General features: G+C 43.0%; 1 protein-coding gene across 1 annotated transcript; it reads right to left on the bottom strand.

The window, feature by feature from the left end:
- Positions 1-11832: 11832 nt before the first annotated feature.
- nlrc3l (NLR family, CARD domain containing 3-like) lies at positions 11833-22002 on the bottom strand. The gene is made up of 6 exons (XM_060943323.1): positions 21661-22002; positions 17544-17663; positions 16634-16738; positions 16019-16205; positions 15671-15923; positions 11833-15055 (listed from the first exon to the last, which is right to left on the bottom strand). Exons 1-6 carry the CDS (start codon positions 21687-21689, stop codon positions 13533-13535), a joined length of 2217 nt encoding a protein of 738 aa, XP_060799306.1. The 5' UTR covers positions 21690-22002; the 3' UTR covers positions 11833-13532.
- Between the last annotated feature and the right edge of the window lie 4761 nt (positions 22003-26763).

Below are 26763 nucleotides of genomic sequence, written 5' to 3'. Positions count from 1 at the left end.
TTTTGCAAAAAAAATTCATCAACTCTCCCAAAAGCATGTGGGAAAATGTGTTCTGGTCTGATGAAACCAAGGTTGAACTTTTTGGCCACAATTCCAAAAGGTATGTTTGGTGCAAAAACAATACTGCACATCACCAAAAGAACCCCATAGCCACGGTGAAGCATGGTGGTGGCAGCATCATGTTTTGGGGTTGTTTTTCTTCAGCTGGAACAGGGGCTTTAGTCAAGGTGGAGGGAATTATGAACAGTTCTAAACACCAGTCAATTTTGGCCCAAAACCTTCAGGTGTCTGCTAGAAAGCTGAAGATGGAGTTTCATCTTTCAGCACGACAATGACCCCAAAAAAGTTTTGGAACGGCCCAGCCAGAGCCCGGACCTAAACCCAAGTGAAAATCTGTAGGGTGACCTGAAGAGGGCTGTGCACAAGAGACGCCCTCGCAATCTGGCAGATTTGGAGCGCTTTTGGAGCGCCTCATAGATTGTGTCTGCGGGACGATTTTTGGTGATCCTCGTGGAAGAGCCACGGGAAGAGCGCGCTTTATCCTCGTAGATTTTGTCTGCGGGACGATTTTTGGTGATCCTCATGGAAGAGCCACGGGAAGAGTGCGCTTTATGAGTTAAACCCATAATAATAATTAATCTCGAGGCTGATTAACTTTATTTCATTTTATTAATTTAATTTCTACTATTGTTTAATTCTTATTATTTTTCTTCCCCAATTATTTTATGTAATTTTATTTTCTATTGTTTACTGTTCTGCTTTTACTTCTGTAAAGCACATTGAACTGCCACTGTGTATGAAATGTGCTATATAAATAAACTTGCCTTGCCTTTGCAAGGAAGAGTGGGCAAATATTGCCAAGTCTAGATGTGGCAGGCTGATCGACTCCGACCCAAAAAGACTGAATACTGTAATTAAATCAAAAGGTGCTTCAACAAAGTATTAGTTTAAGGGTGTGCACACTTATGCAACCAGCTTATTGTATGTTTTTTATTTTTTATGCTTTCCCCCAAACGGATTTGTTTTTCAATTGAATTGTACAGGTTATAGGTCACATTAAAGATGGGAAAAGTTTGGAAATTATTTATCATGGTCTCGTTTTTTTACATCAGAAAAACCGATCATTTTAGCAGGGTGTGTAGACTTTTTATATCCACTGTAGCTACAGATTGGTATCAATCTATTTCTAAATATTTAATTAGTAATATCTAACACTCTAGTCCATTATTTGCATGATTAGTTTCATTTCATTTTTGTGTGCAACAGATTGTATATGAGGGCTCACAGCCTCCGGGGAACAGGACATGACTTTACTTTTGTGGACCCTGACCCGCATGCTGTCTCCATCTCCATGGAAATCAGAATTGTTCTGTCATGTTGGAATGTACACTTTGTTTTATTCTCTGTTATGCATGTATTTTCTATTTGGTCAAATAAATAATAATAATAATAATAATTATTATTATTATTATTATTAATAAATAATCTGCAGTAATCTTCTTGAATGTATCCATGATGATAAAATGTACTGAATACTGTACCTTATGATTAAAACACAAACACCTCACAAAAATCAACCATTCACACACACACACACACACACACACACACACACACACACACAAATAACGTCCAGTTTTGTGTAGCTTCCCAGGCAGAGATATGATTGTACTGAGCTGATGTGTGGTAATATGGCGGAGAGATGGCTTCACCATGACTGGCCGCTGAGCTCTTTGGATATTTTCCGTAGAGACGAGTGATTCAGGCATCTTCATACAGAACATTAACAGGAACCTTCGGCTACACTGCAAAAACCCTGCTTACAAAAACAAGAAAAAAAGTAATAAAACGAGGAATATTTTACTTACAGTGGGGCAAAAAAGTATTTAGTCAGCCACCAATTGTGCAAGTTCTCCCACTTAAAAAGATGAGAGAGGCCTGTAATTTTCATCATAGGTACACTTCAACTATGAGAGACAGAATGGGGGGAAAGAATCCAGGAAATCACACTGTAGGATTTTTAATGAATTAATTGGTAAATTCCTCGGTAAAATAAGTATTTGGTCACCTACAAACAAGCAAGATTTCTGGCTCTCACAGACCTGTAACTTCTTCTTTAAGAGGCTCCTCTGTCCTCCACTCGTTACCTGTATTAATGGCACCTGTTTGAACTCGTTATCAGTATAAAAGACACCTGTCCACAACCTCAAACAGTCACACACCAAACTCCACTATGGCCAAGACCAAAGAGCTGACAAAGGAGACCAGAAACAAAATTGTAGACCTGCACCAGGCTGGGAAGACTGAATCTGCAATAGGTAAGCAGCTTGGTGTGAAGAAATCAACTGTGGGAGCAATTAATAGAAAATGGAAGACATACAAGACCACTGATAATCTCCCTCGATCTGGGGCTCCACGCAAGATCTCACCCTGTGGGGTCAAAATGATCACAAGAACGGTGAGCAGAAATCCCAGAACCACACGGGGGGACCTAGTGAATGACCTGCAGAGAGCTGGGACCAAAGTAACAAAGGCTACCATCAGTAACACACTACGCCGCCAGGGACTCAAATCCTGCAGTGCCAGACGTGTCCCCCTGCTTAAGCCAGTACATGTCCAGGCCTGTCTGAAGTTTGCTAGAGAGCATTTGGATTATCCAGAAGAGGATTGGGAGAATGTCATATGGTCAGATGAAACCAAAATAGAACTTTTTGGTAAAAACTCAACTTGTCGTGTTTGGAGGAGAAAGAATGCTGAGTTGCATCCAAAGAACACCATACCTACTGTGAAGCATGGGGGTGGAAACATCATGCTTTGGGGCTGTTTTTCTGCAAAGGGACCAGGACGACTGATCCGTGTAAAGGAAAGAATGAATGGGGCCATGTATTGTGAGATTTTGAGTGAAAACCTCCTTCCATCAGCAAGGGCATTGAAGATGAAACGTGGCTGGGTCTTTCAGCATGACCATGATCCCAAACACACCGCCCGGGCAACGAAGGAGTGGCTTCGTAAGAAGCATTTCAAGGTCCTGGAGTGGCCTAGCCAGTCTCCAGATCTCAACCCCATAGAAAATCTTTGGAGGGAGTTGAAAGTCCGTGTTGCCCAGCGACAGCCCCAAAACATCACTGCTCTAGAGGAGATCTGCATGGAGGAATGGGCCAAAATACCAGCAACAGTGTGTGAAAACCTTGTGAAGACCTACAGAAAACGTTTGACCTCTGTCATTGCCAACAAAGGGTATATAACAAAGTATTGAGATGAACTTTTGTTATTGACCAAATACTTATTTTCCACCATAATTTAAAAATAAATTCTTTAAAAATCAGACAATGTGATTTTCTGGATTTTTTTCCTCATTTTGTCTCTCATAGTTGAGGTATACCTATGATGAAAATTACAGGCCTCTCTCATCTTTTTAAGTGGGAGAACTTGCACAATTGGTGACTGACAATACTTTTTTGCCCCACTGTAAAATAAGCAAAATTATTTGCCAACAGAACAAGAAAATTTGACTTGGCAAGATTTTTAAAAACGAGTAAATATATCTAGCTTTAGAAACCCCACAGATGTCTTAAAACTAGTGTATTTATACTAAAAACAAGTAGATTTGTACTACTCACTTTAACATGCTAGATACTTTGTCCCCCAACCAACAGTTTGACTATTTCATCTGGGCGTATTGGTGTGCTCTGTTTAAGGAAGTGTTTATACCAACTGAGACCGCCAAATAAATCAAAATCAAAACAACAAACCAATCCATTTTGTAGCCTATTTTTGTTGCCAGATTGGCAATACAACAATTCATTTCATTTAGTTATCTGTTCTGTGTTAAGAGATTAAAAGAAAGGATAAGATGCTTGAAATAAGAAATTCTGACTTTGACAAACTTGTCATGGTTAATATAACACCGATGAAATTATGGTAATTCTCATTTTAAGACAGAACTTACTCATAACCAGTAATAAAATCTCAATAACAAGTTATAATACCTTATTAAGATAATTGAGGGGAAAAACGCTTAAAGTAATTGAAATACTCTTACAAAAAAACCTGCCTGGAAAGGAGAATTATCTTGGCAGACAAATAACAAGCATATTTTGTCTTGATTTAAGATATTTAATCTTGGTTAGAGTTTACTTTTTGCAGTGTAAAATCAGGACGTCTTAGAACAGACCGCTGAAACCCCCAAACTGACTTCATTTACAGCTTTGAAACTGTTTTACTGCAACGCTTGTACTCATACATGTACAGTGGTGGGCAAAAGTTTACATACCCCAACAGAATGTTTCGTTTCTTGGCTATTTCTAAGAGAAATTGAATGCTAATACACAAAAACCTTTATTTCACTTGTGGTTAATGGTTGGCTGAAGCTATTTATTGCATTCATTACTGCGTTTACTCTTTGAAAACCATGAAAACAACAAAAACTACCTAAATGACCCTGATCAAAAAAGTTTACATACCCCTGTGAATTGGCCTGAAAACCTGTACACAATTTGACATAAACAGGACTGAATGGCAATTAAATGCAACTACCTTCACCTGTGATCTGTTTTCTTCTAATTAGTGGGTGAAAATAAATAAGTCAGTAAATTGCTGGACTTTTGAGAGAACCTTTTATCCCTCATCCAGTGCTGCGCGTCATCTTTGAGATTGAGCCATGGGAAAATCAAAGGAATTGTCAAAGGACCTGCGTGAAAAGGTAGCTGAACTTTATAAATCAGGGAAGGGATATAAGAAAATATCAAAGCAATTAAAAGTGTCAGTCAGCACTGTTCAAACAATAATCAAGAAGTGGAAAGTCAGGGGCTCTGTAGACACCAAAGCCCGTTCAGGTAGACCAAGAAAAATTTCATCCACCGCTGCTAGAAGAATTGTGCGTGATGTAAAGAAGAAGCCCCAAATAACATCTGGTGAACTTCGAGATTCTCTGAAACAAGTTGATGTGGATGTTTCAAAGAGTACAATTAGGAGACTCTTGAGAAGAAATGGGCTACATGGGAGAGTTGCCAGAAGAAAGCCCCTTCTACGCAAATGCCACAAAGACGCCCGTCTACGATATGCCAGACTGCACAGAGACACACCCCAAACCTTCTGGCAAAAAGTTGTGTGGAGTGATGAGACCAAAATTGAACTTTTTGGGCACAATTAACACTAAATGCTACATCTGGCGAGGAATCAACAAGGCCTATGATGAAAAGTACACCATTCCCACAGTGAAACCTGGTGGTGGATCTCTGATGTTTTGGGGATGTGTGAACTACAAAGGCACTGGAAATTTGGTAAGAGTTGATGGCAGGATGAATGCAGTCACTTATCAAAAAATACTGGAGGAAAATCTACACGCCTCAGCCCGGAAGCTGCACATAGGACCAACTTGGACATTCCAGCACGACAATGATCCAAAACACAAGGCCAAATCAACTCGTCAGTGGCTACAACAGCATAAAGTGAAGGTCTTAGAGTGGCTATCTCAGTCTCCTGACCTCAACATTATTGAGCCACTCTGGGGAGACCTCAAACGTGCAGTCCATGCAAGACAGCCCCAGACTTTACAGGAACTGGAGGCTTTTTGCCAAGAAGAATGGGCAGCTTTACCATCTGAAAAGATAAAAAGACTCATTGACAACTATCACAAAAGACTTCAAGCTGTTATTGATGTTAAAGGGGGAAATACACAGTATTAAGAATTGGGGGGTGGCACGGTGGTGTAGTGGTTAGCGCTGTCGCCTCACAGCAAGAAGGTCCGGGTTCGAGCCCCGTGGCCGGTGAGGGCCTTTCTGTGCGGAGTTTGCATGTTCTCCCCGTGTCCGCGTGGGTTTCCTCCGGGTGCTCCGGTTTCCCCCACAGTCCAAAGACATGCAGGTTAGGTTAACTGGTGACTCTAAATTGACCGTAGGTGTGAATGTGAGTGTGAATGGTTGTCTGTGTCTATGTGTCAGCCCTGTGATGACCTGGCGACTTGTCCAGGGTGTACCCCGCCTTTCGCCCATAGTCAGCTGGGATAGGCTCCAGCTTGCCTGCGACCCTGTAGAAGGATAAAGCGGCTACAGATAATGAGATGAGATTAAGAATTGGGGTATGTAAACTTTTGATCAGGGTCATTTGTGTAGTTTTTTTGTCGTCATAATGGTTTTAAAAGAGTTAACATTTTCTTGACAATAAATGGCTTCAGCCAACCATTAACCACAAGTGAAATAAAGGTTTTTGTGTATTATCATTCAATTTCTCTTAGAAATAGGCAAGAAACGAAACATTCTGTTGGGGTATGTAAACTTTTGCCCACCACTGTATATGATAAATATACAGCAATACATACACTCACCGGCCACTTTAATAGAAACTTCTTGTTGATTCTAAGATCCCTGTTCTTGGCTGCAGGAGTGGAACCCAATGTGTTCTTCTGTTCTGCTGTTGCATGCTGAGATGCTTTTCTGCTCACCACAATTGTAGAGTGATTATATGGTTCCTGGCAGCTCAAACCAATCTCCCAAAAGCCTCTTAACGCTAAGAGCGTCTTAACTAGGAAAGAGAGTGTTCATCGTGATGCTCACTCTACCATTTAATGATGATCTTTGAGCTACAATGCTTTTAGGAAATCCACCCCTGTCCATTTTCCTCTGAGCTCTCTTATCAACAAGGCGTTTGTTTCCACGCACAGAACTGGTGCTTGCTCACTCAGTGTTTTTTGTTTTTCGCACCATTCCGTCTGTGTAAACTCTAGAGACTGCTGTGTGTGGAAACCCCAGGAAGGAGATCAGCAGTTTCTGAAATACTCAAAACACCCCATCTGGCTCAAACCAACACCCATGCGACAATGAAACTAATGCCGCTTTTCCACTACAAACGCGGCTGAGTCGGGCTGAGCCGTGCCGTGCTGAGTCGAGCTGAGCGGGGCTGTTGGAGTTGCATTTCGACTACAACCGCACTGAACCGTGCTGGCTGGAAGTGGGTGGACACATTGGGTGGAGTTAGCGAAAGTGGGTGGACGTCACGTGATGTCGTTAAGCAGCGCAAACAGTGACATCAGTGAGCTTTTAAGCGGTAGTCTCACGACCCGAATAGTAAACAATAAACATGGAGGACATGGAGTCGTTAGTGTTGCTGGTCTTGGTGCTGTGGCTTGTTGTCACCGACAACGCCAACAGATACTGGCAAGAGCGTATAGATGAGGCGAGGCGCATAAGGCTTCAGAAATTCTCGTAATTTGTAATTATTCTTCTTCCGGGTTTACGGTGTTTACAGATCCCAGCGTGCTCGCGGGGCGTGTGTGGGCATGTGAGGACACTCCTCCTCACCAATCAGTGCACAGGGGAGTGTCTGCTCACGCCCCCAGCCTCACTCGGCTCGCTTTGGCTCGCTTCAGCCCCACTCCAAAACGGTGCGAGTTTTAGGGGCTAAGCAGGGCTGAAGCGAGCTGAGTCGTGCTGGTTTTTGGTAGTCGAAACGCGAGCCGTGTCGGGCTGAAGTGAGCTGAAGCAAGCTGAAGTGAGCTGAAAAAGGGTAGTGGAAAAGGGCCATTAGTCACACTTTGAGATCACAGTTTTCCCGTTCTGATGTTTGAACATTGTGAACGTTAACTGAAGCTCTTGATTTGTATCTGTGTGATTTGATGCATCGTGCTGCTGTGAAGCGATCGGCTGGTTACAGAACTGCAGAACTTTTGTCACCTCAAGACTGGACTACTGCAATGCCCTGCTCGATGGCATCCCAGCCAAGCGACTAAATAGGCTGCAATATGTCCAAAACTCAACTGCTAGGGTACTCACTCACACCAGGCCCTGGGATCAGATCACTCCTATTCTATACAACCTGCACTGGCTCCCAGTTAAATACCGCATTCAGTACAAAATTATCTTACTTGTTTACAAATCCCTACATAACCTGGCCCCTCCCTATTTATCAAATCTCCTAACTCCATATCAGTTACCTTTAAATCTTCGCTCCACAGATGCCCACCTATTAGCGGTCCCTTACTCTCGGCTCTGCTCTATGGGTGACAGGGCTTTCAGTGTAAATGGCCCTAAGCTGTGGAATGCCCTGCCACTAGCGTTGCGCCAATGCTCAACACTGTCCTCTTTCAAAAAACAGCTAAAAACACATCTCTTTAGCTTGGCCTTTTCTCTCATTTTTAATAACGTTATTATTATTGATTTCTTATTATTTTATTATTCTATTGCTTTGCTTTTTTTTTTACTGTTCAGTGTCCTTGGGTACCTTGAAAGGCACTTATAAATAAAATGTATTATTAAAAAAAACAACAGCAGGAGGATGTTGGGGTGTTCCTAATAAAAGTGACCAGCGAGTGTATAATGTATATTATATAAATTTCAAAAGGTACTGATCACACCCGTTCTTTCCCCCTGAATGACACTTAAGGCTCCCAGAAAGAGTTTAAACTGCAGATTTGATTTAAACAAGATGAGGTTGCAAAATGATGTTTATTATAACAGCCAGGGAACAAATCACACTTCTCCCAGGAATACTCTGCTGGAGACGGGCTGTGAATTATCACTCTGTTCAACCACACACACACACACACACATACACACACAGAGCTATGGTGAAACACCACATTCATTATAACATCAACTATATTAACCCTCCTGGCACAGTATTCAGGTGAGCTGAACACACAGGAGGGTTTATTTTTTATATCACAAGCCTAGTAATGGACCAGACAAAACTGTGTGTGTCCAAGATATTCTCCACATCTGTCTGTTTAGTGTTCTTAGTAGACGTCTGTAAACTTTATGGCGACTTTATCTGGTCAAAGAGCCAAAGGTGCAAATGTCAGTAATGGGAAGACTGGTATCCTGTTCACGCTTTCCTGCTGAATGGATGATATCGTCAGCGTACACCCAAACTCACCCAAAGCGAGGTCAGGACCCAGACAGCATTCCATTTTGAAGTTGCATAGCCAGGAATCAGAGGTCCGTCCGTCCGTCCACCACACAGCACAGAAAACTTCGCGATTGATGGCTCCCCCCCCCCAAAATGGGCCTAGTAGCAGGAATTCCAGCTGGATGTGTTTTGATACCTGCTCCAGTATTTATCCAGTCAGGTCCATAAGTACAGATGCAAAATGACATCGCTGTCCAAATACTTATAGACCTGACTGTATTTCCCTACAAGGAACTGTTTCAGGAACTTTAAATTATTTCTCAGGGATGATGATTTCAGTTCCCCATTTGTAGTTCCAGGAACATTTTTGCTTCCTCCTTTAGAGAGTCATGACCTTTTCGGGGGCGGAGCTTGTGCTACTGAATATCTGAAGTATTACAAAATGACTGACCCCATCAAACCGGCACGGAGCTAATAAGCGTTTTAGTTAGATCACGCTCGACCCACAAAGCTTAACCCATGCTTCCCCAAACCAAAAAAACCAAATTGACTAGAACTATAAAACTGCCCTTTGAGTTCGTTCACTTCCATTGTTTTCTGATTACTGTAATGCAGCACAGGTTCTCCATAAGAAAGGGTAGTGGAGTTCTTTGAGAGATTTCAGCTATTTTTCTAAAATGGTGCAAACGCATTTCTCAGCACAATAATACGAGTGAGTAGGGGCGGGGCTCGGGACACTAACTGTCTGTCTCTGACTGGTTACGCATATACCCGAGACGTCACGTACATGCACATGGACAAACACTAACTAACTAACTGTAGCACCGTGTTTCACACTGACAAGAAGAGACTTGCCATGGAAACGCTCAGACTAAAGGCCGCTCTTCACATTCAGATAAACAAACAGGAGCCTTGACGCCGTTTGGATCGGTTACAAAATCTACACTACCGTTCAAAAGTTTGGGGTCACCCAGACAATTTAGTGTTTTCCATGAAAAGTCACACTTTTATTTCCCACCATAAGTTGTAAAATGAATAGAAAATATAGTCAAGACATTTTTCTGGCCATTTTGAGCATTTAATCGACCCCACAAATGTGATGCTCCAGAAACTCGATCTGCTCAAAGGAAGGTCAGTTTTATAGCTTCTCTAAAGAGCTCAACTGTTTTCAGCTGTGCTAACATGATTGTACAAGGGTTTTCTAATCATCCATTAGCCTTCTGAGGCAATGAGCAAACACATTGTGCCATTAGAACACTGGAGTGAGAGTTGCTGGAAATGGGCCTCTATGGAGCACTTGCATGTGACGTCACAGCCGATCCAGATTGTGACAGACGCCATCTTGTCGGTCAAACGCCATATTCCGCCTTCTACTTCTAGTTCTACTTCTGCTTTTACTTCTACCTTTTCTTCTGGAAAACCCTACTATATACAATTCTACTACAACGGCTGCGGCTACAAGCTCTCCCTACCTGTGCACGTTTATGTTTTTTGTGTGTATTTTTGCGTGTTGTTCGTCTGTACCGGACTTCAATATCCACTGCAACCGTATGGACTTACTGAACATTGGTTTCCAGCAGAAAATGATGGTTTGTAGCGATTTCCATCGCATGCACAACATTCCGGACGAGATAGCGAGACCAGCGGGGTCTCCGTGGATTGTTATCGGAAGCAAAGCGAAGGAGGCGGCGCCGGGAGCGGAAGCAAAAGCGAGGCTGCAGGCAGAGCCAGCCTGTTGACTAAGCTCAGAAAACAGCTACTCAAACCTCCACTGCTAAGCCTCTACCTCTCCAACGCCAGATCCATGGTAAACAAGACGGACGATTTGGAATTACAGCTGGAATTACCTTATTCTATAATCGGCTGGTCAGTGCTATACTCAATACTTAAGTGACTTACCCATCGAATGAGGATTCTTGTTTACAAGATGCCACATCTGAGTCGCTGACAAATCCTGAATTTCTGTAAAGATAACTGTCCAGAGATTTATAAGCACGCAGTGCTTCACCACTGAACAGCGAGGGAAAGTTAATGAGGTAATTATACACGTCTGGGTATTCCGCTGGCAGTTCAATATCCGGTCATGAAAACTCCGTCCGGAAAGCCATAAGGGTCACTAATCTGTAGATCGTTTATTTTAGACATATATCTAGTTATCTGTTCATTAGAAAAATGAGCCGTGTAGTCCGTTGGTTGAAATTGATCCATTCTGTACACGAGTGCAGCAGGATTCAGCTGTGTTTTTGACCGACAAGATGGCGGTTGTGTACTTTCCGGTCAAGTGACTGCAAGATCTCTATACACCTATGGAGATATTGCACCAAAACCCAGACATTTGCAGCTAGAATAGTCATTTACCACATTAGCAATGTATAGAGTGGATTTCTGATTAGTTTAAAGTGATCTTCATTGAAAAGAACAGTGCTTTTCTTTCAAAAATAAGCACATTTCAAAGTGACCCCAAACTTTTGAACGGTGGTGTAAATCAATCTAACAATAATGAGTTTGTGTAAACTGCACAAACGTGACGCAACACGAGCAACGGTTTGATTGCTTTATGAGTCTTGACCAAGGAGAAAATCAGGGATAAATTCCCTCAATAATAATTACTATTAATATGATTATTGTAGAAATTCTTGCTTTACTGTTTAATACTCAAACCTAAAACATTTTTTTTAATATATATACACACTACTGTTCAAAAGTTTGGGGTCACTTTGAAATGTCCTTATTTTTGAAAGAAAAGCACTGTTCTTTTCAATGAAGATCACGTTAAACTAATGAGAAATCCACTCTATACATTGCTAATGTGGTAAATGACTATTCTAGCTGCAAATGTGTGGTTTTTGGTGCAATATCTCCATAGGTGTATAGAGGCCCATTTCCAGCAACTCTCACTCCAGTGTTCTAATGGTACAATGTGTTTGCTCATTGCCTCAGAAGGCTAATGGATGATTAGAAAACCCTTGTACAATCATGTTAGCACAGCTGAAAACAGTTGAGCTCTTTAGAGAAGCTATAAAACTGACCTTCCTTTGAGCAGATTGAGGCCCTGTCCACACGGCAACGGATTCAGGTGAATCCGATACAATTGTTTATCGTTTCGGCCTGGCATCCACACGGCACCGGCGTTTTGGGTGCCCAAAACGAAATCTTTTGAGAACGGGTTCCAGAGTGGAAAGATCTGGCAACGTTGCCGTTGCGAAGTCGTCTGGATGAGTAGAACGGATTTGTTTACGATGACGTCACAACCACATGTGCTTCACGCCGGGTAGAAGTGTAACGAACTCGATGCGAGTTGTCAACAAATCCTATAACTTGGTTCATGAAACGCGCTTACAAAATATTTTCACTGTGAATATTTATTGTGTAATGGTGCAAAGTGAGAGAGAGAGAGAGAGAGAGAGAGAGAGAGAATAGCCCTTAGGGCAGAGTCAATCCCGCCAGCAAAAATAGGGAAAAAAAGGAGCGATCTCACCTCTTCAGATGTTGGTTTAAGTCCTACAATACATTCCTCAAAAAGGGCGTAGAACAACAAATTAATCCATCAACGTGTAGCATTCAATTTATTCCGGACCATTAAAGACGCCGCCTTCCGCGTAGAATCATACGTCATCCTCGCCGCCATATTGGATAGGTCAAAGCGGAGAATAAAGATGCCTCATTCATGTGCTGCGTTTAACTGTACCAACAGGTTTACCGTCCAAACGAGATCACATGGGATTACCTTTCACAGGTGAGACTGGAAAAATACTTTTCATTGTATTTGGTCATTATAACGTAATTTTACGAACAGATTTTCCTGACTTTGTGGCTAATATGAAGTCTCGCGCATAATAGTTTATGCGCATGAGTCCTTACTTCTTCTATTGTTCTGGTGTCTCCGAAGGGACCGTCTTACAGCGCCCCTAGAGGTGTGGCATGTGTATTGCATCGTTTTCAGCAAGCGTTGCGTTGACATATGGACCTGATATTTTACTGATCCGTTGCCCATGTGGACGCGATATTTTTTTTAATAACATCTCGTTGCCGTTGTCGTGTGGATGTAGCCTCAGTTTCTGGAGCATCACATTTGTGGGGTCGATTAAATGCTCAAAATGGCCAGAAAAATGTCTCGACTATATTTTCTATTCATTTTACAACTTATGGCGGGAAATAAAAGTGTGACTTTTCATGGAAAACACTAAATTGTCTGGGTGACCCCAAACTTTTGAACGGTAGTGTGTGTGTATATATATATAAATATAAAAGTGACAATAACTCAATTACTCACAAGACAGTGTTCTCGATGGCGTTTCAGAAAAGCAATCAGACAATAAATAAAACTGATAAGACCAGGCTACGTTTTTTTCATCCTTTCGACAAGCGCTTGGTCTCCACTGATAGTCGACTTTCGTGCGCATGCTGCATTTTCGCCATATAAAATATAACATTTATGCAGTTAAAGCACTCATCCATCTATCTATCTATCTATCTATCTATCTATCTATCTATCTATCTATCTATCTATCTATCTATCTATCTATCTATCATTGCATCAAATATAAACAAAGCCTATGCTCATTAACACTCCTCCACCGTCTGATAAAGTAATTAAATGAACTGCCCTCAGATCTCACTTTATCATTCTGCAGCGCATCCACTGACCAAAAGCTGCATATGAACCCCTTTAAATATTTCCCATCACCTCATCGTATGTTCTTGCCCTCTTCCAGTTCAGAGAGACAGAGCTCTAAATTTCTACACCGCTCCGCTACGGCGTTCTCCTTTATCTTCTTCCGCGCGTACTTGAGCACATCTGCTACGCCCTTCGGCTCGGGGTGATACTGAGGCAGCAGGTGTCCGCGTAGATGCATCTCTGTCCCGTGAGCCGACAAGCCCAACAGGAAGCGCAGGAAGAGATCCATGTGTCCGTCGCGCCTGGCGAGGACGCGATCGATGACGGGTTTGTAAAGCTCGCTGACGGGTCGCGCCGTCTTCGTTTTGCTTTTCCGTGGCTCGAGTGCATTTTCTCCCGTCATCCGAAACGTGACGTAAACGTACATGGCGGCCATGAAATCCTGAACGCTGTGATGGATGAATCTAAAGCTCCGCCCATTTTCTCTCGTAGGTTCACCTGTTTCGGAGGAGATCCCGCCTCGGTGAGTGACATCATGGATGTCCAGTGTCAAATTGCGCACGGTGCGATCACAGAAGACGCTCGTTCCGTCCAGCAGCATATTCAGTGCCAGTCTGCCCATTTTCATCAAGAACTCTTTATCTGCTTCTTTCCACCGCGATTCCTCAAGCCCCGTACCGACATAGCGTTCGATTTTCCGGTTCGTCAGCACAATGACATACTGCGTGTAAAAAGTGGTGAGTGTTTGCGCCGGCTCGGCAAAGCCTTGAATCTGTAAATGCCGCTCGTAAACGAAGGACACGATCCAGGAGAAGAGTGGCAGATAGCAGGCATCGTACAGACCTGGAGAACTTTTGACAAGCTCTAGAATGCGCCTGCCATGCGTCGGGTCTTTAGTCCGTTTGGTGAAATACTCGTCCTTCTGCGTGTTGCCAAATCCTTTTAGCTCTGTAAACCTGCTAATGCAATTTGCTGGGAGTTTCAACGAGGTGGAACGATGGGCTGTGATCCAAACGCGTGCATGAGGCAGCAAGTCTCCTTTGATTAAACTGGTGAGAAGGACGCCCACGGGAGCCCGAGCAGTCATCTCCGTGACGCCTGGATGGTTCTGAAACTCGAGGGGTTGCCTGCAGAGCTCGAGTGCGTCGATGACAAAGAGAACAGTGCAGTCTTGGCAGGACAGGAACTCCGCGTGCTTCGCTTCAGGATAAAACGAGGCAAGAAACTCCAGGAAAGTCTGCTCAGAGTTCCTGACCAGGTGAAGGTCACGACCCGGGAGAGCAAACACAAACTGGATGTCCTGACACACTCGCTCCTCCGTCCAGTCTATGATGAACATCTGCGTGGTCACTGTAAGTCCGATGGCCGGGATACCTGATGTCATGACGACACGGATGTCACCTTCACCCTCAAGAGGAGAGAAGAGCTTGGTGGGGCTGATCAGCTTTTCCTCATTGGTCGGGGTTTTGAACACAATGGGCGATTCTACGTAGACGTGTCTGATGTAGCGCTGTTGCCCTGGGCGACAGGTTCCCTCATAGAGACTATAATAACGGCGCTTGTGACTGGCTCTCAGATCGAACTGCACCAAAACTGGAGAGAGAGAGAGAGAGAGAGAGAGAGAGAGAGAGAGAGAGAGAGAGAGAGAGAGAAAGTGTGCGAGAAAGTGCGCGAGAGCGAAAGAGCGTGAAAAAGTGAGAGCGAAAGAGAGTGCGCGAGAAAGCAGAGTGCAAGAAAGCACAGAGCGCAAGAGACCACAAGAGAGTGCGAGAGCAAAAGAGAGCGTGAGAGCAAAAGAGAGCATGAGAAAGCGTGAGTGAAAGAGAGCGCGAGAGCAAAAGAGAGTGCGAGAGCAAAAGAGTGCATGAGAAAGCGTGAGTGAAAGAGAGCGCGAGAGCAAAAAAGAGCACGAGCAAGTGAGAGATCGCGAGAAAGTGAGAGCGTGAGAAAGCGAAAGAGAGCGCGAGCAAAAGAGAGCGAGAGCAAAAGGGCGAGAGCAAAAGGGCGAGAGCAAAAGAGGGCGAGAGCAAAAGAGAATGAAAGAGAGCAAGAGCATGAAAGAGAGCGTGAGAAAGTGCGAGAGCGAAAGAGAGCGAGAAAGTGCGAGAGCGAAAGAGAGAGAGCGAAAGAGAGAGAGAGAGATGTTGGTTATCATGTACATAAACTACAGCTATGAACAGAAGTTACCTCACTTCTCCTGAGCTCTACCTCTCCTGCACACACTCCCCAGCGTGCTAGCGATGGCGTGCTTGTTGATGTCGTTGAGCGCGTGTATGGTGATGTGCAGCGCCTCTCCTTTGCCCCACTTCTCCAGTATCTGGTCCACCACGCCGAGGACGTCGAGCTCACCCTCCTGCTCCAGCTGACGGAACTGGAGCTGACCTTTACTCTGCGAGCACAGACTGCCCACGAAATACTGCAGCTCCATGGCGTTCAGATTTCTGAGTATGTCCAACATGGCCTACACACACACACACACACACACACACACACACGTTACAGGCCATATATCCAGGTGGCAGGTGAACAATGATGTTCGGCTGCGCACACACTCACTGTGAACACATAGCGCAGGGAGAATTCGTCTACTGAATTTTCCACAGGAGTGAGCAAGTGTGTGGGTTCGAGGACACTCGCTTCTGCCTGTACATTGTTCCTCTGTCTGGCTTGGGATTCTCTCATAAACACAGAACTCGCATTATCTTCCACCTCCATGATCACGTCTCCTGGGTCCTGTTCTTTTCTGAAAAACACACACACACACACACGTGCACGATTTTACCGAGTCACAGAAGTCTGTAGCATTTAAAAACTGAGCAGCCAATCACAAAAAGGGGGAAAGGAAGGAAGTCAGGAATTAAGCAAGAAGGGAACATGGTGGAAAGTAAATAAAGAAGAGCGTAGGTAATGAAGGAACATAAGGAAGGAAATATGGATGGATGGAGAGAGGGAGGGAATAACCAGGTAAGAACGAATGCAAGAATATGGAGTAAGGAAGGAAGTGTGAAAGAAAGGAATTAATAAAGGGGAAAGGAATAAATAACCAAGTCTAAAAGGAACATAATCTAACAGCATGTATCGTTGCCCTAAAAGCTGATGATGCTTGCTGCTTGCTATGAAACCATGGCGATGGTGTATGTGCCAAAAGATGCTGTGTGTGGGTGGGGCTACCTTGGGACGGTAACGAAGACCCCCTCATTATGGACACTGGTTCGTCGGTCTTGTGTGATGGAGGTGACACCGGTTTCTGGCGAATCTGGCCGATTAACTTGGACTCTGTCTCACACACACACACACACACACACAGAAATACAGACCTTCCATATATTTCCAAGCTACATAATACTGTTTTTTTTTTTTTTGAGCAATTTTTTCTGTTCGAAACGACGGCATTAACTTGTGGAAATAAAAGTGACTTAAGTATTGAATTCAGCATGTTGATTTGTGTGCGAGTGTGTTTTATTTACACACACACACATACACACATACATACATATACATATGAGTGATTCCACGCTTATGGGTACTGAAATGGGGACATGAACTTATTTTTAAAAATTCACCTTAAACTATTTCTTTTTTATGATGAATGATATCTTAAAAGATAACTTTAATTTTCTGAGATGTAATAAAAACATATTTATATGCCAAAGTCAGAACGTAACAGAAGTGTTGTGGACATATATATTCTCAATTTTAACAATGTAGAATTACTTTTTGAAACATAAGAAGGTGATGTTTTAGCAAATATAATTAATAAACATGTGTAGTAGAATAAACATACACATTCTTTCAATAAGATTAACATGGTATATAGCTAGATTGTAATTAATTTGTAACAGACGCGAGATGGACAATCGTAACAGAAGTAATGGAACAGACATCATTTTGGAACTCATAGGCTTGACTTTGGCATATAAATATGTTTTTATTACATCTCAGAAAATTAAAGTTATCTTTTAACATATCATTCATTAAAGATTACATGTTTTGTGACCTGATGGTAAAAAAAGAAATGGTTTTAGGTGAATAAGTTCATGTCCCCATTTCAGTACCCATAAGCGTGGAATCACTCACACACCTTGTACGTAAATTGACTGTAATGATGGGTTGAGGGCCAACATCTTGAATCTCATCATCATCTTCTGAATCATCGCTGCGCATGGAGCCATAGCTGCTGGGCGGCCGCTCCGCCATGATCCTAAAATATATAATAATTAAAAAAAAAAAAAAAAAACACACACACACACACACACACACACACACACACACACACACACACACACACACAGAGAGAGAGAAAGAGAGAGAGAGGAATCCATTACAAACAAGACAAGGGATCAATGTATAATAAAGGAAACACCTGGCAAGTGCCATTATAGGAAAGTAAGCTACAATTCCTGTAGCCTGACACAAAACTGAGTTACTGTCACCACTTAGGAGATTATTTTCCTAACGACAGTAGGCTATGTCCTGAAGTCATCTTATACCCCGATAGCAAGCTTTATCCGTTTTCAGGTACGTTCTGGAATGTTGTGAAACATTCACAACACAAGTTATTGCTTGCTGGAAACGGCTCACCAGCATCTCCGGTCATGTTACAGAGAAAGTAAAACGCGTAGGCTATCCTGTCCTAAAAACCGACTGCTCCGACACTGGAAACTCCTATAAATAAAATCAATAAATAAAAAACATTTCTTCACCTGTTTATTATTCTGCTTCAATTACATGGAGCGTTTGTCATATTTCATTTTAATCTCTATTGTTGGCAATATCGGTGGTGTAGTGGTTATCACTGTCGTCACGGCGTCAGGACAAAGGTCGAGTCTTCTTTGGTTGCCACTCAGCTAACAAGACAAAACATGATACTTTTCCCCCCTTATAATGTACATTCTCAAACAATAAGCTCAAATATAAATGCATTTTTGTTTTAAATTGTAAATGTAATTTTATCAAAGAAATGGAATTTTACATTCTGACTGTACACAAACATAAAAAAGCCCAAATTCATGTTTGTTTTTTTATATGAAAGTATGTCCCTTTACACACTCATCCAGAAGAGTAATTTTGCACAAGGCCATCTGTCTACAGCAGAAAAAAATAAAATAACAAAACACGTCTGGAAAAGGGCCGCACGGTGGTGTAGTGGTTAGCGCTGTCGCCTCACAGCAAGAAGGTCCGGGTTCGAGCTCCGTGGCCGGCGAGGGCCTTTCTGTGTGGAGTTTGCATGTTCTCCCCGTGTCCGCGTGGGTTTCCTCCGGGTGCTCCGGTTTCCCCCACAGTCCAAAGACATGCAGGTTAGGTTAACTGGTGACTCTAAATTGAGCGTAGGTGTGAATGTGAGTGTGAATGGTTGTCTGTGTCTATGTGTCAGCCCTGTGATGACCTGGCGACTTGTCCAGGGTGTACCCCGCCTTTCGCCCGTAGTCAGCTGGGATAGGCTCCAGCTTGCCTGCGACCCTGTAGAACAGGATAAAGCGGCTAGAGATAATGAGATGAGATGAGATTTTAAACACGTTTAGTTAGCGGGACTGCAGCTTACCACCTCTCCCACCCGCTCCCGCATTGTGCACTCCCCCTCCCGCCTGCAATGAGCTTTCAAAATTTGTCCTGCGCCGCACTGCTTTGCATCAGGTCCCACGGGAGTGCAGGGCTCTAGTACAAAGTTTGTGTCACAGGGGTCCAAAATTCAAATTGATTCAAACTGGTTCTTGTACCAGTTTTTAAGTGAAGGACAAGTTAAAGAACAGATTTCAGGTAATTTTTTGACATATGCGTATGGTAGTTTTGTGTAATCTGCTAGGCTATAAGATAAAGATTAAGTGTAGCTTTAAGCAGGGCTGGGAGAAACAAATGAAGTGATTCTCGGAGAGGACATTTTTTTTTGACAATTCAGAATCCACTACTTCCATAGTGCTTTTAAATACAACCCCGATTCCAAAAAAGTTGGGACAAAGTACAAATTGTAAATAAAAACGGAATGCAATGATGTGGAAGTTTCAAAATTCCATATTTTATTCAGAACAGAACATAGATGACATATCAAATGTTTAAACTGAGAAAATGTATCATTTAAAGAGAAAAATTAGGTGATTTTAAATTTCATGACAACAACACATCTCAAAAAAGTTGGGACGAGGCCATGTTTCCCACTGTGAGACATCCCCTTTTCTCTTTACAACAGTCTGTAAACGTCTGGGGACTGAGGAGACAAGTTGCTCAAGTTTAGGGATAGGAATGTTAACCCATTCTTGTCTAATGTAGGATTCTAGTTGCTCAACTGTCTTAGGTCTTTTTTGTCGTATCTTCCGTTTTATGATGCGCCAAATGTTTTCTATGGGTGAAAGATCTGGACTGCAGGCTGGCCAGTTCAGTACCCGGACCCTTCTTCTACACAGCCATGATGCTGTAATTGATGCAGTATGTGGTTTGGCATTGGCATGTTGGAAAATGCAAGGTCTTCCCTGAAAGAGACGTCGTCTGGATGGGAGCATATGTTGCTCTAGAACCTGGATATACCTTTCAGCATTGATGGTGTCTTTCCAGATGTGTAAGCTGCCCATGCCACACGCACTAATGCAACCCCATACCATCAGAGATGCAGGCTTCTGAACTGAGCGCTGAGAACAACTTGGGTCGTCCTTCTCCTCTTTAGTCCGAATGACACGGCGTCCCTGATTTCCATAAAGAACTTCAAATTTTGATTCGTCTGACCACAGAACAGTTTTCCACTTTGCCACAGTCCATTTTAAATGAGCCTTGGCCCAGAGAAGACGTCTGCGCTTCTGGATCATGTTTAGATACGGCTTCTTCTTTGAACTATAGAGTTTTAGCTGCCAACGGCGGATGGCACGGTGAATTGTGTTCACAGATAATGTTCTCTGGAAATATTCCTGAGCCCATTTTGTGATTTCCAATACAGAAGCATGCCTGTATGTGATGCAGTGCCGTCTAAGGGCCCAAAGATCACGGGCACCCAGTATGGTTTTCCGGCCTCGACCCTTACGCACAGAGATTCTTCCAGATTCTCTGAATCTTTTGATGATATTATGCACTGTAGATGATGATATGTTCAAACTCTTTGCAATTTTACACTGTCGAACTCCTTTCTGATATTGCTCCACTATTTGTCGGTGCAGAATTAGGGGGATTGGTGATCCTCTTCCCATCTTTACTTCTGAGAGCCGCTGCCACTCCAAGATGCTCTTTTTATACCCAGTCATGTTAATGACCTATTGCCAATTGACCTAATGAGTTGCAATTTGGTCCTCCAGCTGTTCCTTTTTTGTACCTTTAACTTTTCCAGTCTCTTATTGCCCCTGTCCCAACTTTTTTGAGATGTGTTGCTGTCATGAAATTTCAAATGAGCCAATACTTGGCATGAAATTTCAAAATGTCTCACTTTCGACATTTGATATGTTGTCTATGTTCTATTGTGAATACAATATCAGTTTTTGAGATTTGGAAATTATTGCATTCCGTTTTTATTTACAATTTGTACTTTGTCCCAACTTTTTTGGAATTGGGGTTGTATAAGGCTGTAAGCTTAGTTGTCTCTAATATTTACGTCCCAATATCTTGACCACATTTTAGGATGAAAATAATAATTTTAGATATATATGTTATTTTATATTGAAAAATTAGCTGTCTCGGAGAGGACATTTTTTTTGACACAATTACAGACTAATTTGATCAAAATAGTCTGAAAACTTACTGGCATTCAACATTAAAACTTAACTATGTTTCCAATGATATGGAACCAAATAAGTGTTTTATGGTATAAAGAATGATGTAAGTGCATCCCTTTTGGAGCTACCTGTGGTCAAAAAAGCACTTTTTCTAAATGACACGAGTAATTTTGCTAAATGACATATATTGCCATACAGTCACCAAAAATAAGGTTATCACCAAATTCTTTTTTGCATGGTAAATAGAGCTATCACAGGGCTACAATAAACAACCAAGGTTATTTAGTCAAGCCTTTTGATATTGAAGATAATAAGTATTAAATGTGATTTTTATCTTGCGGACCCTGATTGTAAAACAACCCTTATTCTTTTTGGGTCTTATAATTCTAATTTCATGCTGTCGTTTGTAAACCATTCTATACATTGATATCATCATTGTATAATTCTGACTTGAAAAGAAAACCAATAAAAATAATTTGAAAAAAATAAAAAAAACTTTCCAAACGTTACCTTTCCACTTCCGAGTCGTTGTCACTCATGGTGAAGCCGCTGTTTAATCCTCAGAGTACAAAAACAACTTTTCAGGCCATAATCCAGCCGTTCGGTTCTTTCCACACAACTTCAAAAACGGCAATCTTTCAATTAGCCTGCTAGCTAACAAAGCTAAACGCCGCGTCTGAGTGACAGCCCGAACTCTGCGACAAGATTCAACACAATATTCGGGCTTCGAACACAAAATATATAGTCACGTAAATTAAATGAAACAAAAAAAAAAAAGAAAAAAGAAACAAACTAAACGAGTTTGGACGACACAAAGCTGCTTAGCAGGTTTCCTTTTTCGGTTTCGGCAGTTCCGGTCGCGGATTGATGACGTCAGGACAAAGGTCGCGTCTTCTTTGGTTGTCACTCAGCTAACAAGACAAAACATGATACTCCCCCCCCCCCCCCCCCCCATAATGTACATTCTCAAACAATAAGCTCAAATATAAATGCATTTTTGTTTTAAATTGCAAATGTAATTTTATGAAAGAAATGGAATTTTACATTATCATAAAAAAGCCCAAATTCGTGTTGTTGTTTTTTTAATATGAAAGTATGTCCCTTTACACACTCATCCAGAAGAGTAATTTTGCACAAGGTCATCTGTCTACAGCAGAAAAAAAAATAAAATAAAACACATCTGGGGTGGCACGGTGGTGTAGTGGTTAGCGCTGTCGCCTCACAGCAAGAAGGTCCTGGGTTTGAGCCCCGGGGCCGGCGAGGGCCTTTCTGTGTGGAGTTTGCATGTTCTCCCCGTGTCCGCGTGGGTTTCCTCCGGGTGCTCCGGTTTCCCCCACAGTCCAAAGACATGCAGGTTAGGTTAACTGGTGACTCTAAATTGAGCATAGGTGTGAATGTGAGTGTGAATGGTTGTCTGTGTCTATGTGTCAGCCCTGTGATGACCTGGCGACTTGTCCAGGGTGTACCCCGCCTTTCGCCCATAGTCAGCTGGGATAGGCTCCAGCTTGCCTGCAACCCTGTGGGTCAGGATAAAGCGGCTAGATGAGATGAAAACAGGTCTGGAAAAATTCATGACGTCAGATTCATGACGTCACCTGTGGAAGTGCCAGCAGGCTGCGCAAGCTTTGCACGGTTTCAGTGCACAGCCTGTGTAGACCAAGTTTAGCAGCTAGCGATTTTGCATTGAAATATGGAATTGCCGCCTAAGCGCAATGTTACTTCACCTTTGGATGAAGAATGTAATGCTGCTACACCCTCCTACGATTCATCTGTTAACCATTTTAATCATTACGCGATAACGTCGAAGTAATTTGCAGAAAACCACCAGGTCGTTTTCTCATAAACAAACCAGCGCTGACGTAGGATTCAGAAGGAGGCGTCCCACACGCGACGTCACGAAAATCAACGTTTCCCGAGAAATCCAAATGCCGAGTTTTTTCAGAGGCGGACCAATTCGCCTCAAATGGCTTGATTTCAGCTGAATTTTTCTGGTAATGCACAAGGTAAAAAAATTGCAGAGAATGCAGAATGTGACAGATATTTGACCAAAGTTTAATATAAAATAGGAGAATTACATTGATCTTGCTCCTGAATTTACCCGTGATATGCACTTTAAAGATTTAGCAGCCTTTAGCATTTTCACCTGTTTACTCAGTATGTTTTTTTTTTTGTGACAAACAAATTTGTTTTATTCTACAGCAGTTAGTTTCAGTAAACTAATCTGATTGGTTGAAAAAAATTTAAAAATAGAAAAAGTAGCTATATTTACTAGGCCCCATATATATATATAGAGAGAGAGAGAGAGAACGGCAGCTGGGCGGCACGGTGGTGTTGTGGTTAGCGCTGTCGTCTCACAGCAAGAAGGTTCTGGGTTCGAGCCCCGGGGCCAGCGAGGGCCTTTCTGTGTGGAGTTTGCATGTTCTCCCATTGTCCGCGTGGGTTTCCTCCGGGTGCTCCGGTTTCCCCCACAGTCCAAAGACATGCAGGTTAGGTTAACTGGTGACTCTAAATTGAGCGTAGGTGTGAATGTGAGTGTGAATGGTTGTCTGTGTCTATGTGTCAGCCCTGTGATGACCTGGCGACTTGTCCAGGATGTACCCTGCCTTTCGCCCGTAGTCAGCTGGGATAGGCTCCAGCTTGCCTGTGACCCTGTAGAAGGATAAAGCGGCTACAGATAATGAGATGAGATGAGAACGGCAGCTACAATTATCGACACCTTAACGATCTTTTGGCCGTTGCAAAAGTAGAAAAGACTTTTAATATGTAAATTGTGGATGAATAATTACTCAAACTTCCACTGGAGGGGAGAGAAGAGTTAATTCACGATTACTTAGCGCATCAGATCACATGACACCGTTCCACAATTATCGACACCTCTGTCCACAGTTATCGACATCCAGATTATTATTATTTTAAATAAATAATTATCAGTATGTGGTATTAAAACAGTTTTTATTTAAAATTTGTTTTACATAGACTCATATTTAGTACAAAATATATTTTATATAAAATATAGTGCTATTAGTGCTGGGCGGCACGGTGGTGTAGTGGTTAGCGCTGTCGCCTCACGGCAAGAGGGTTCCGAGTTTGAGCCCCGTGGCCGGCGAGGGCCTTTCTGTGCGGAGTTTGCATGTTCTCCCCGTGTCCGCGTGGGTTTCCTCCGGGTGCTCCGGTTTCCCCCACAGTCCAAAGACATGCAGGTTAGGTTAACTGGTGACTCTAAATTGAGCGTAGGTGTGAATGTGAGTGTGAATGGTTGTCTGTGTCTATGTGTCAGCCCTGTGATGACCTGGCGACTTGTCCAGGGTGTACCCCGCCTTTCACCCGTAGTCAGCTGGGATAGGCTCCAGCTTGCCTGCGACCCTGTAGGACAGGATAAAGTGGCTACGGCTAATGGATGGATGTTGGTGTTTACATAAATGAAGTAATTCTAATGTTTGTCAACAAATGAACTGATAATGTTTAAGCTGCATCAGAAAAATTTTTTGTTCCACTTTCTAAGTATTTTCTTAGATCACATTTTGTTAATCATTCGTTGTTTGTGCTAATTTCTAGTTTACCAGTAAATGTCAACAGGCAATTGACATGGTAACCACATGAAAATCCAGGTCAAACGTCGCATGTCATTCCTCGAACCAAAATATAAAATGTCTACTGATATTGTAATGCATGGTAGATATTTACAATAAATTGCAAAAAAAAAAAAAAATTCTGAATGGAAGAGAAAAATCTGAATATTCAAGCATGTAATGTTTTTATATGTAAGGAATTTAATTCTGGTCTAATTCTATTTATTGCAGTCAGACTCCAAACACTCTATAAACATTCCATTCTGTGATGAATCAGAAAAAAATTATTATAAAATCACAACACTTTTTTTTTTTTAAAGTACTTCATCTACTTCAACAGTGTTACACAAAGATCGATCCATAACAGTTGTAAATGTCCCTTAATTCCACAGCGTGCCGATAATGGTGGACACCGGTGAAAGTGATCACTATTATTGACACCTCACGTGACTTCTCAAACGCGCGTTTAGATACAAAATGGCGACTGTCAAATGAAAGAGTAAGAAACAAAGTAGGTTTCAACAAGGAGATCATGAAATATCGGTGAATTTGATGAGTAAAAACATGTCCATGATCTTTCCACCATGTTTACCTGTGCTGATAATGTCCGGGTTTTCATCAAATTGCTGATGGTGTGAAAAAAATTCCATCTCGGTTAACATCAGACGACAAGATCGAAGGGTGATGCCAGTCTTTCGGTTGTTTAATTAACCAATAATAACTGTCGGAACTGAAATTCTCGTCTCGTCTCGTCTTCTTCCGCTTATCCGGGACCGGGTCGCGGAGGCAGCAGTCTAAGCATGGAAGCCCAAACTTCCCTTTCCCCAGACACCTCGGCCAGCTCCTCGGGAAGAACACCGAGGCGTTCCCAGGCCAGCCGAGAGACATAGTCCCTCCAGCGTGTTCTGGGTCTTCCCCGGGGCCTCCTCCCGGGGGGACATGCCTGGAACACCTCCCCAGGGAGGCGTCCAGGAGGCATCCGAAAAAGATGCCCGAGCCACCTCAGCTGGTTCCTCTCGATGTGGAGGAGCAGCGACTCTACTCCGAGCTCCTCCCGAGTGACTGTGCTTCTCACCCTATCTCTAAGGGAGCGCCCAGCCACCCTGCGAAGGAAACTCATTTCAGCCGCTTGTATCCGCGATCTTGTTCTTTCTGTCATTACCCAAAGCTCATGACCATAGGTGAGAGTCGGAACGTAGATCGACCGGTAAATTGAGAGCTTCGCCTTTTGGCTCAGCTCCTTCTTCACCACGACGGACCGGTAAAGCGACCGCATCACTGCGGAGGCTGCACCGATCCGCCTGTCGATCTCACGCTCCATCCTTCCCTCACTCGTGAACAAGATCCCGAGATACTTAAACTCCTCCACTTGAGGCAGAACTTCTCCACCAACTTGGAGAGGGCAAGCCACCCTTTTCCGGTCGAGAACCATGGCCTCGGACTTGGAGGTGCTGATTCTCATCCCAGCCGCTTCACACTCGACTGCAAACCGCCCCAGTGCATGCTGAAGGTCCTGGTTTGAAGAAGCCAACAGGACAACATCATCCGCAAAAAGCAGAGATGAAATCCTGTGGTTCCCAAACAGGATTCCTTCCGGCCCCTGGCTGCGCCTAGAAATTCTGTCCATAAAAATTATGAACAGAACCGGTGACAAAGGGCAGCCCTGCCGGAGTCCAACATGCACTGGGAACAGGTCTGACTTACTGCCGGCAATGCGAACCAGACTCCTGCTCTGTTCGTACAGGGACCGGACAGCCCTTAGCAAAGAGCCCCGAACCCCATACTCCCGAAGCACCCCCCACAGAATACCACGGGGGACACGGTCGAATGCCTTCTCCAGATCCACAAAGCACATGTGGACTGGTTGGGCAAACTCCCATGAACCCTCGAGCACCCTATGAAGGGTATAGAGCTGGTCCAGTGTTCCGCGACCAGGACGAAAACCGCATTGTTCCTCCTGGATCCTGGAAAAAGGCCTTTTTTTTTTTTACAAAGGTGAATTTCAGTTTCCTATCGGGAACTGAAATTCACCTTTGTAAAAAAA

Source organism: Neoarius graeffei, chromosome 16, assembly GCF_027579695.1.
Source record: "Neoarius graeffei isolate fNeoGra1 chromosome 16, fNeoGra1.pri, whole genome shotgun sequence".
Classification (NCBI taxonomy): Eukaryota; Metazoa; Chordata; class Actinopteri; order Siluriformes; family Ariidae; genus Neoarius; species Neoarius graeffei.
Note: the sequence above shows the minus strand (reverse complement) of the source record. Positions and strands in the feature narration are given on the sequence as shown.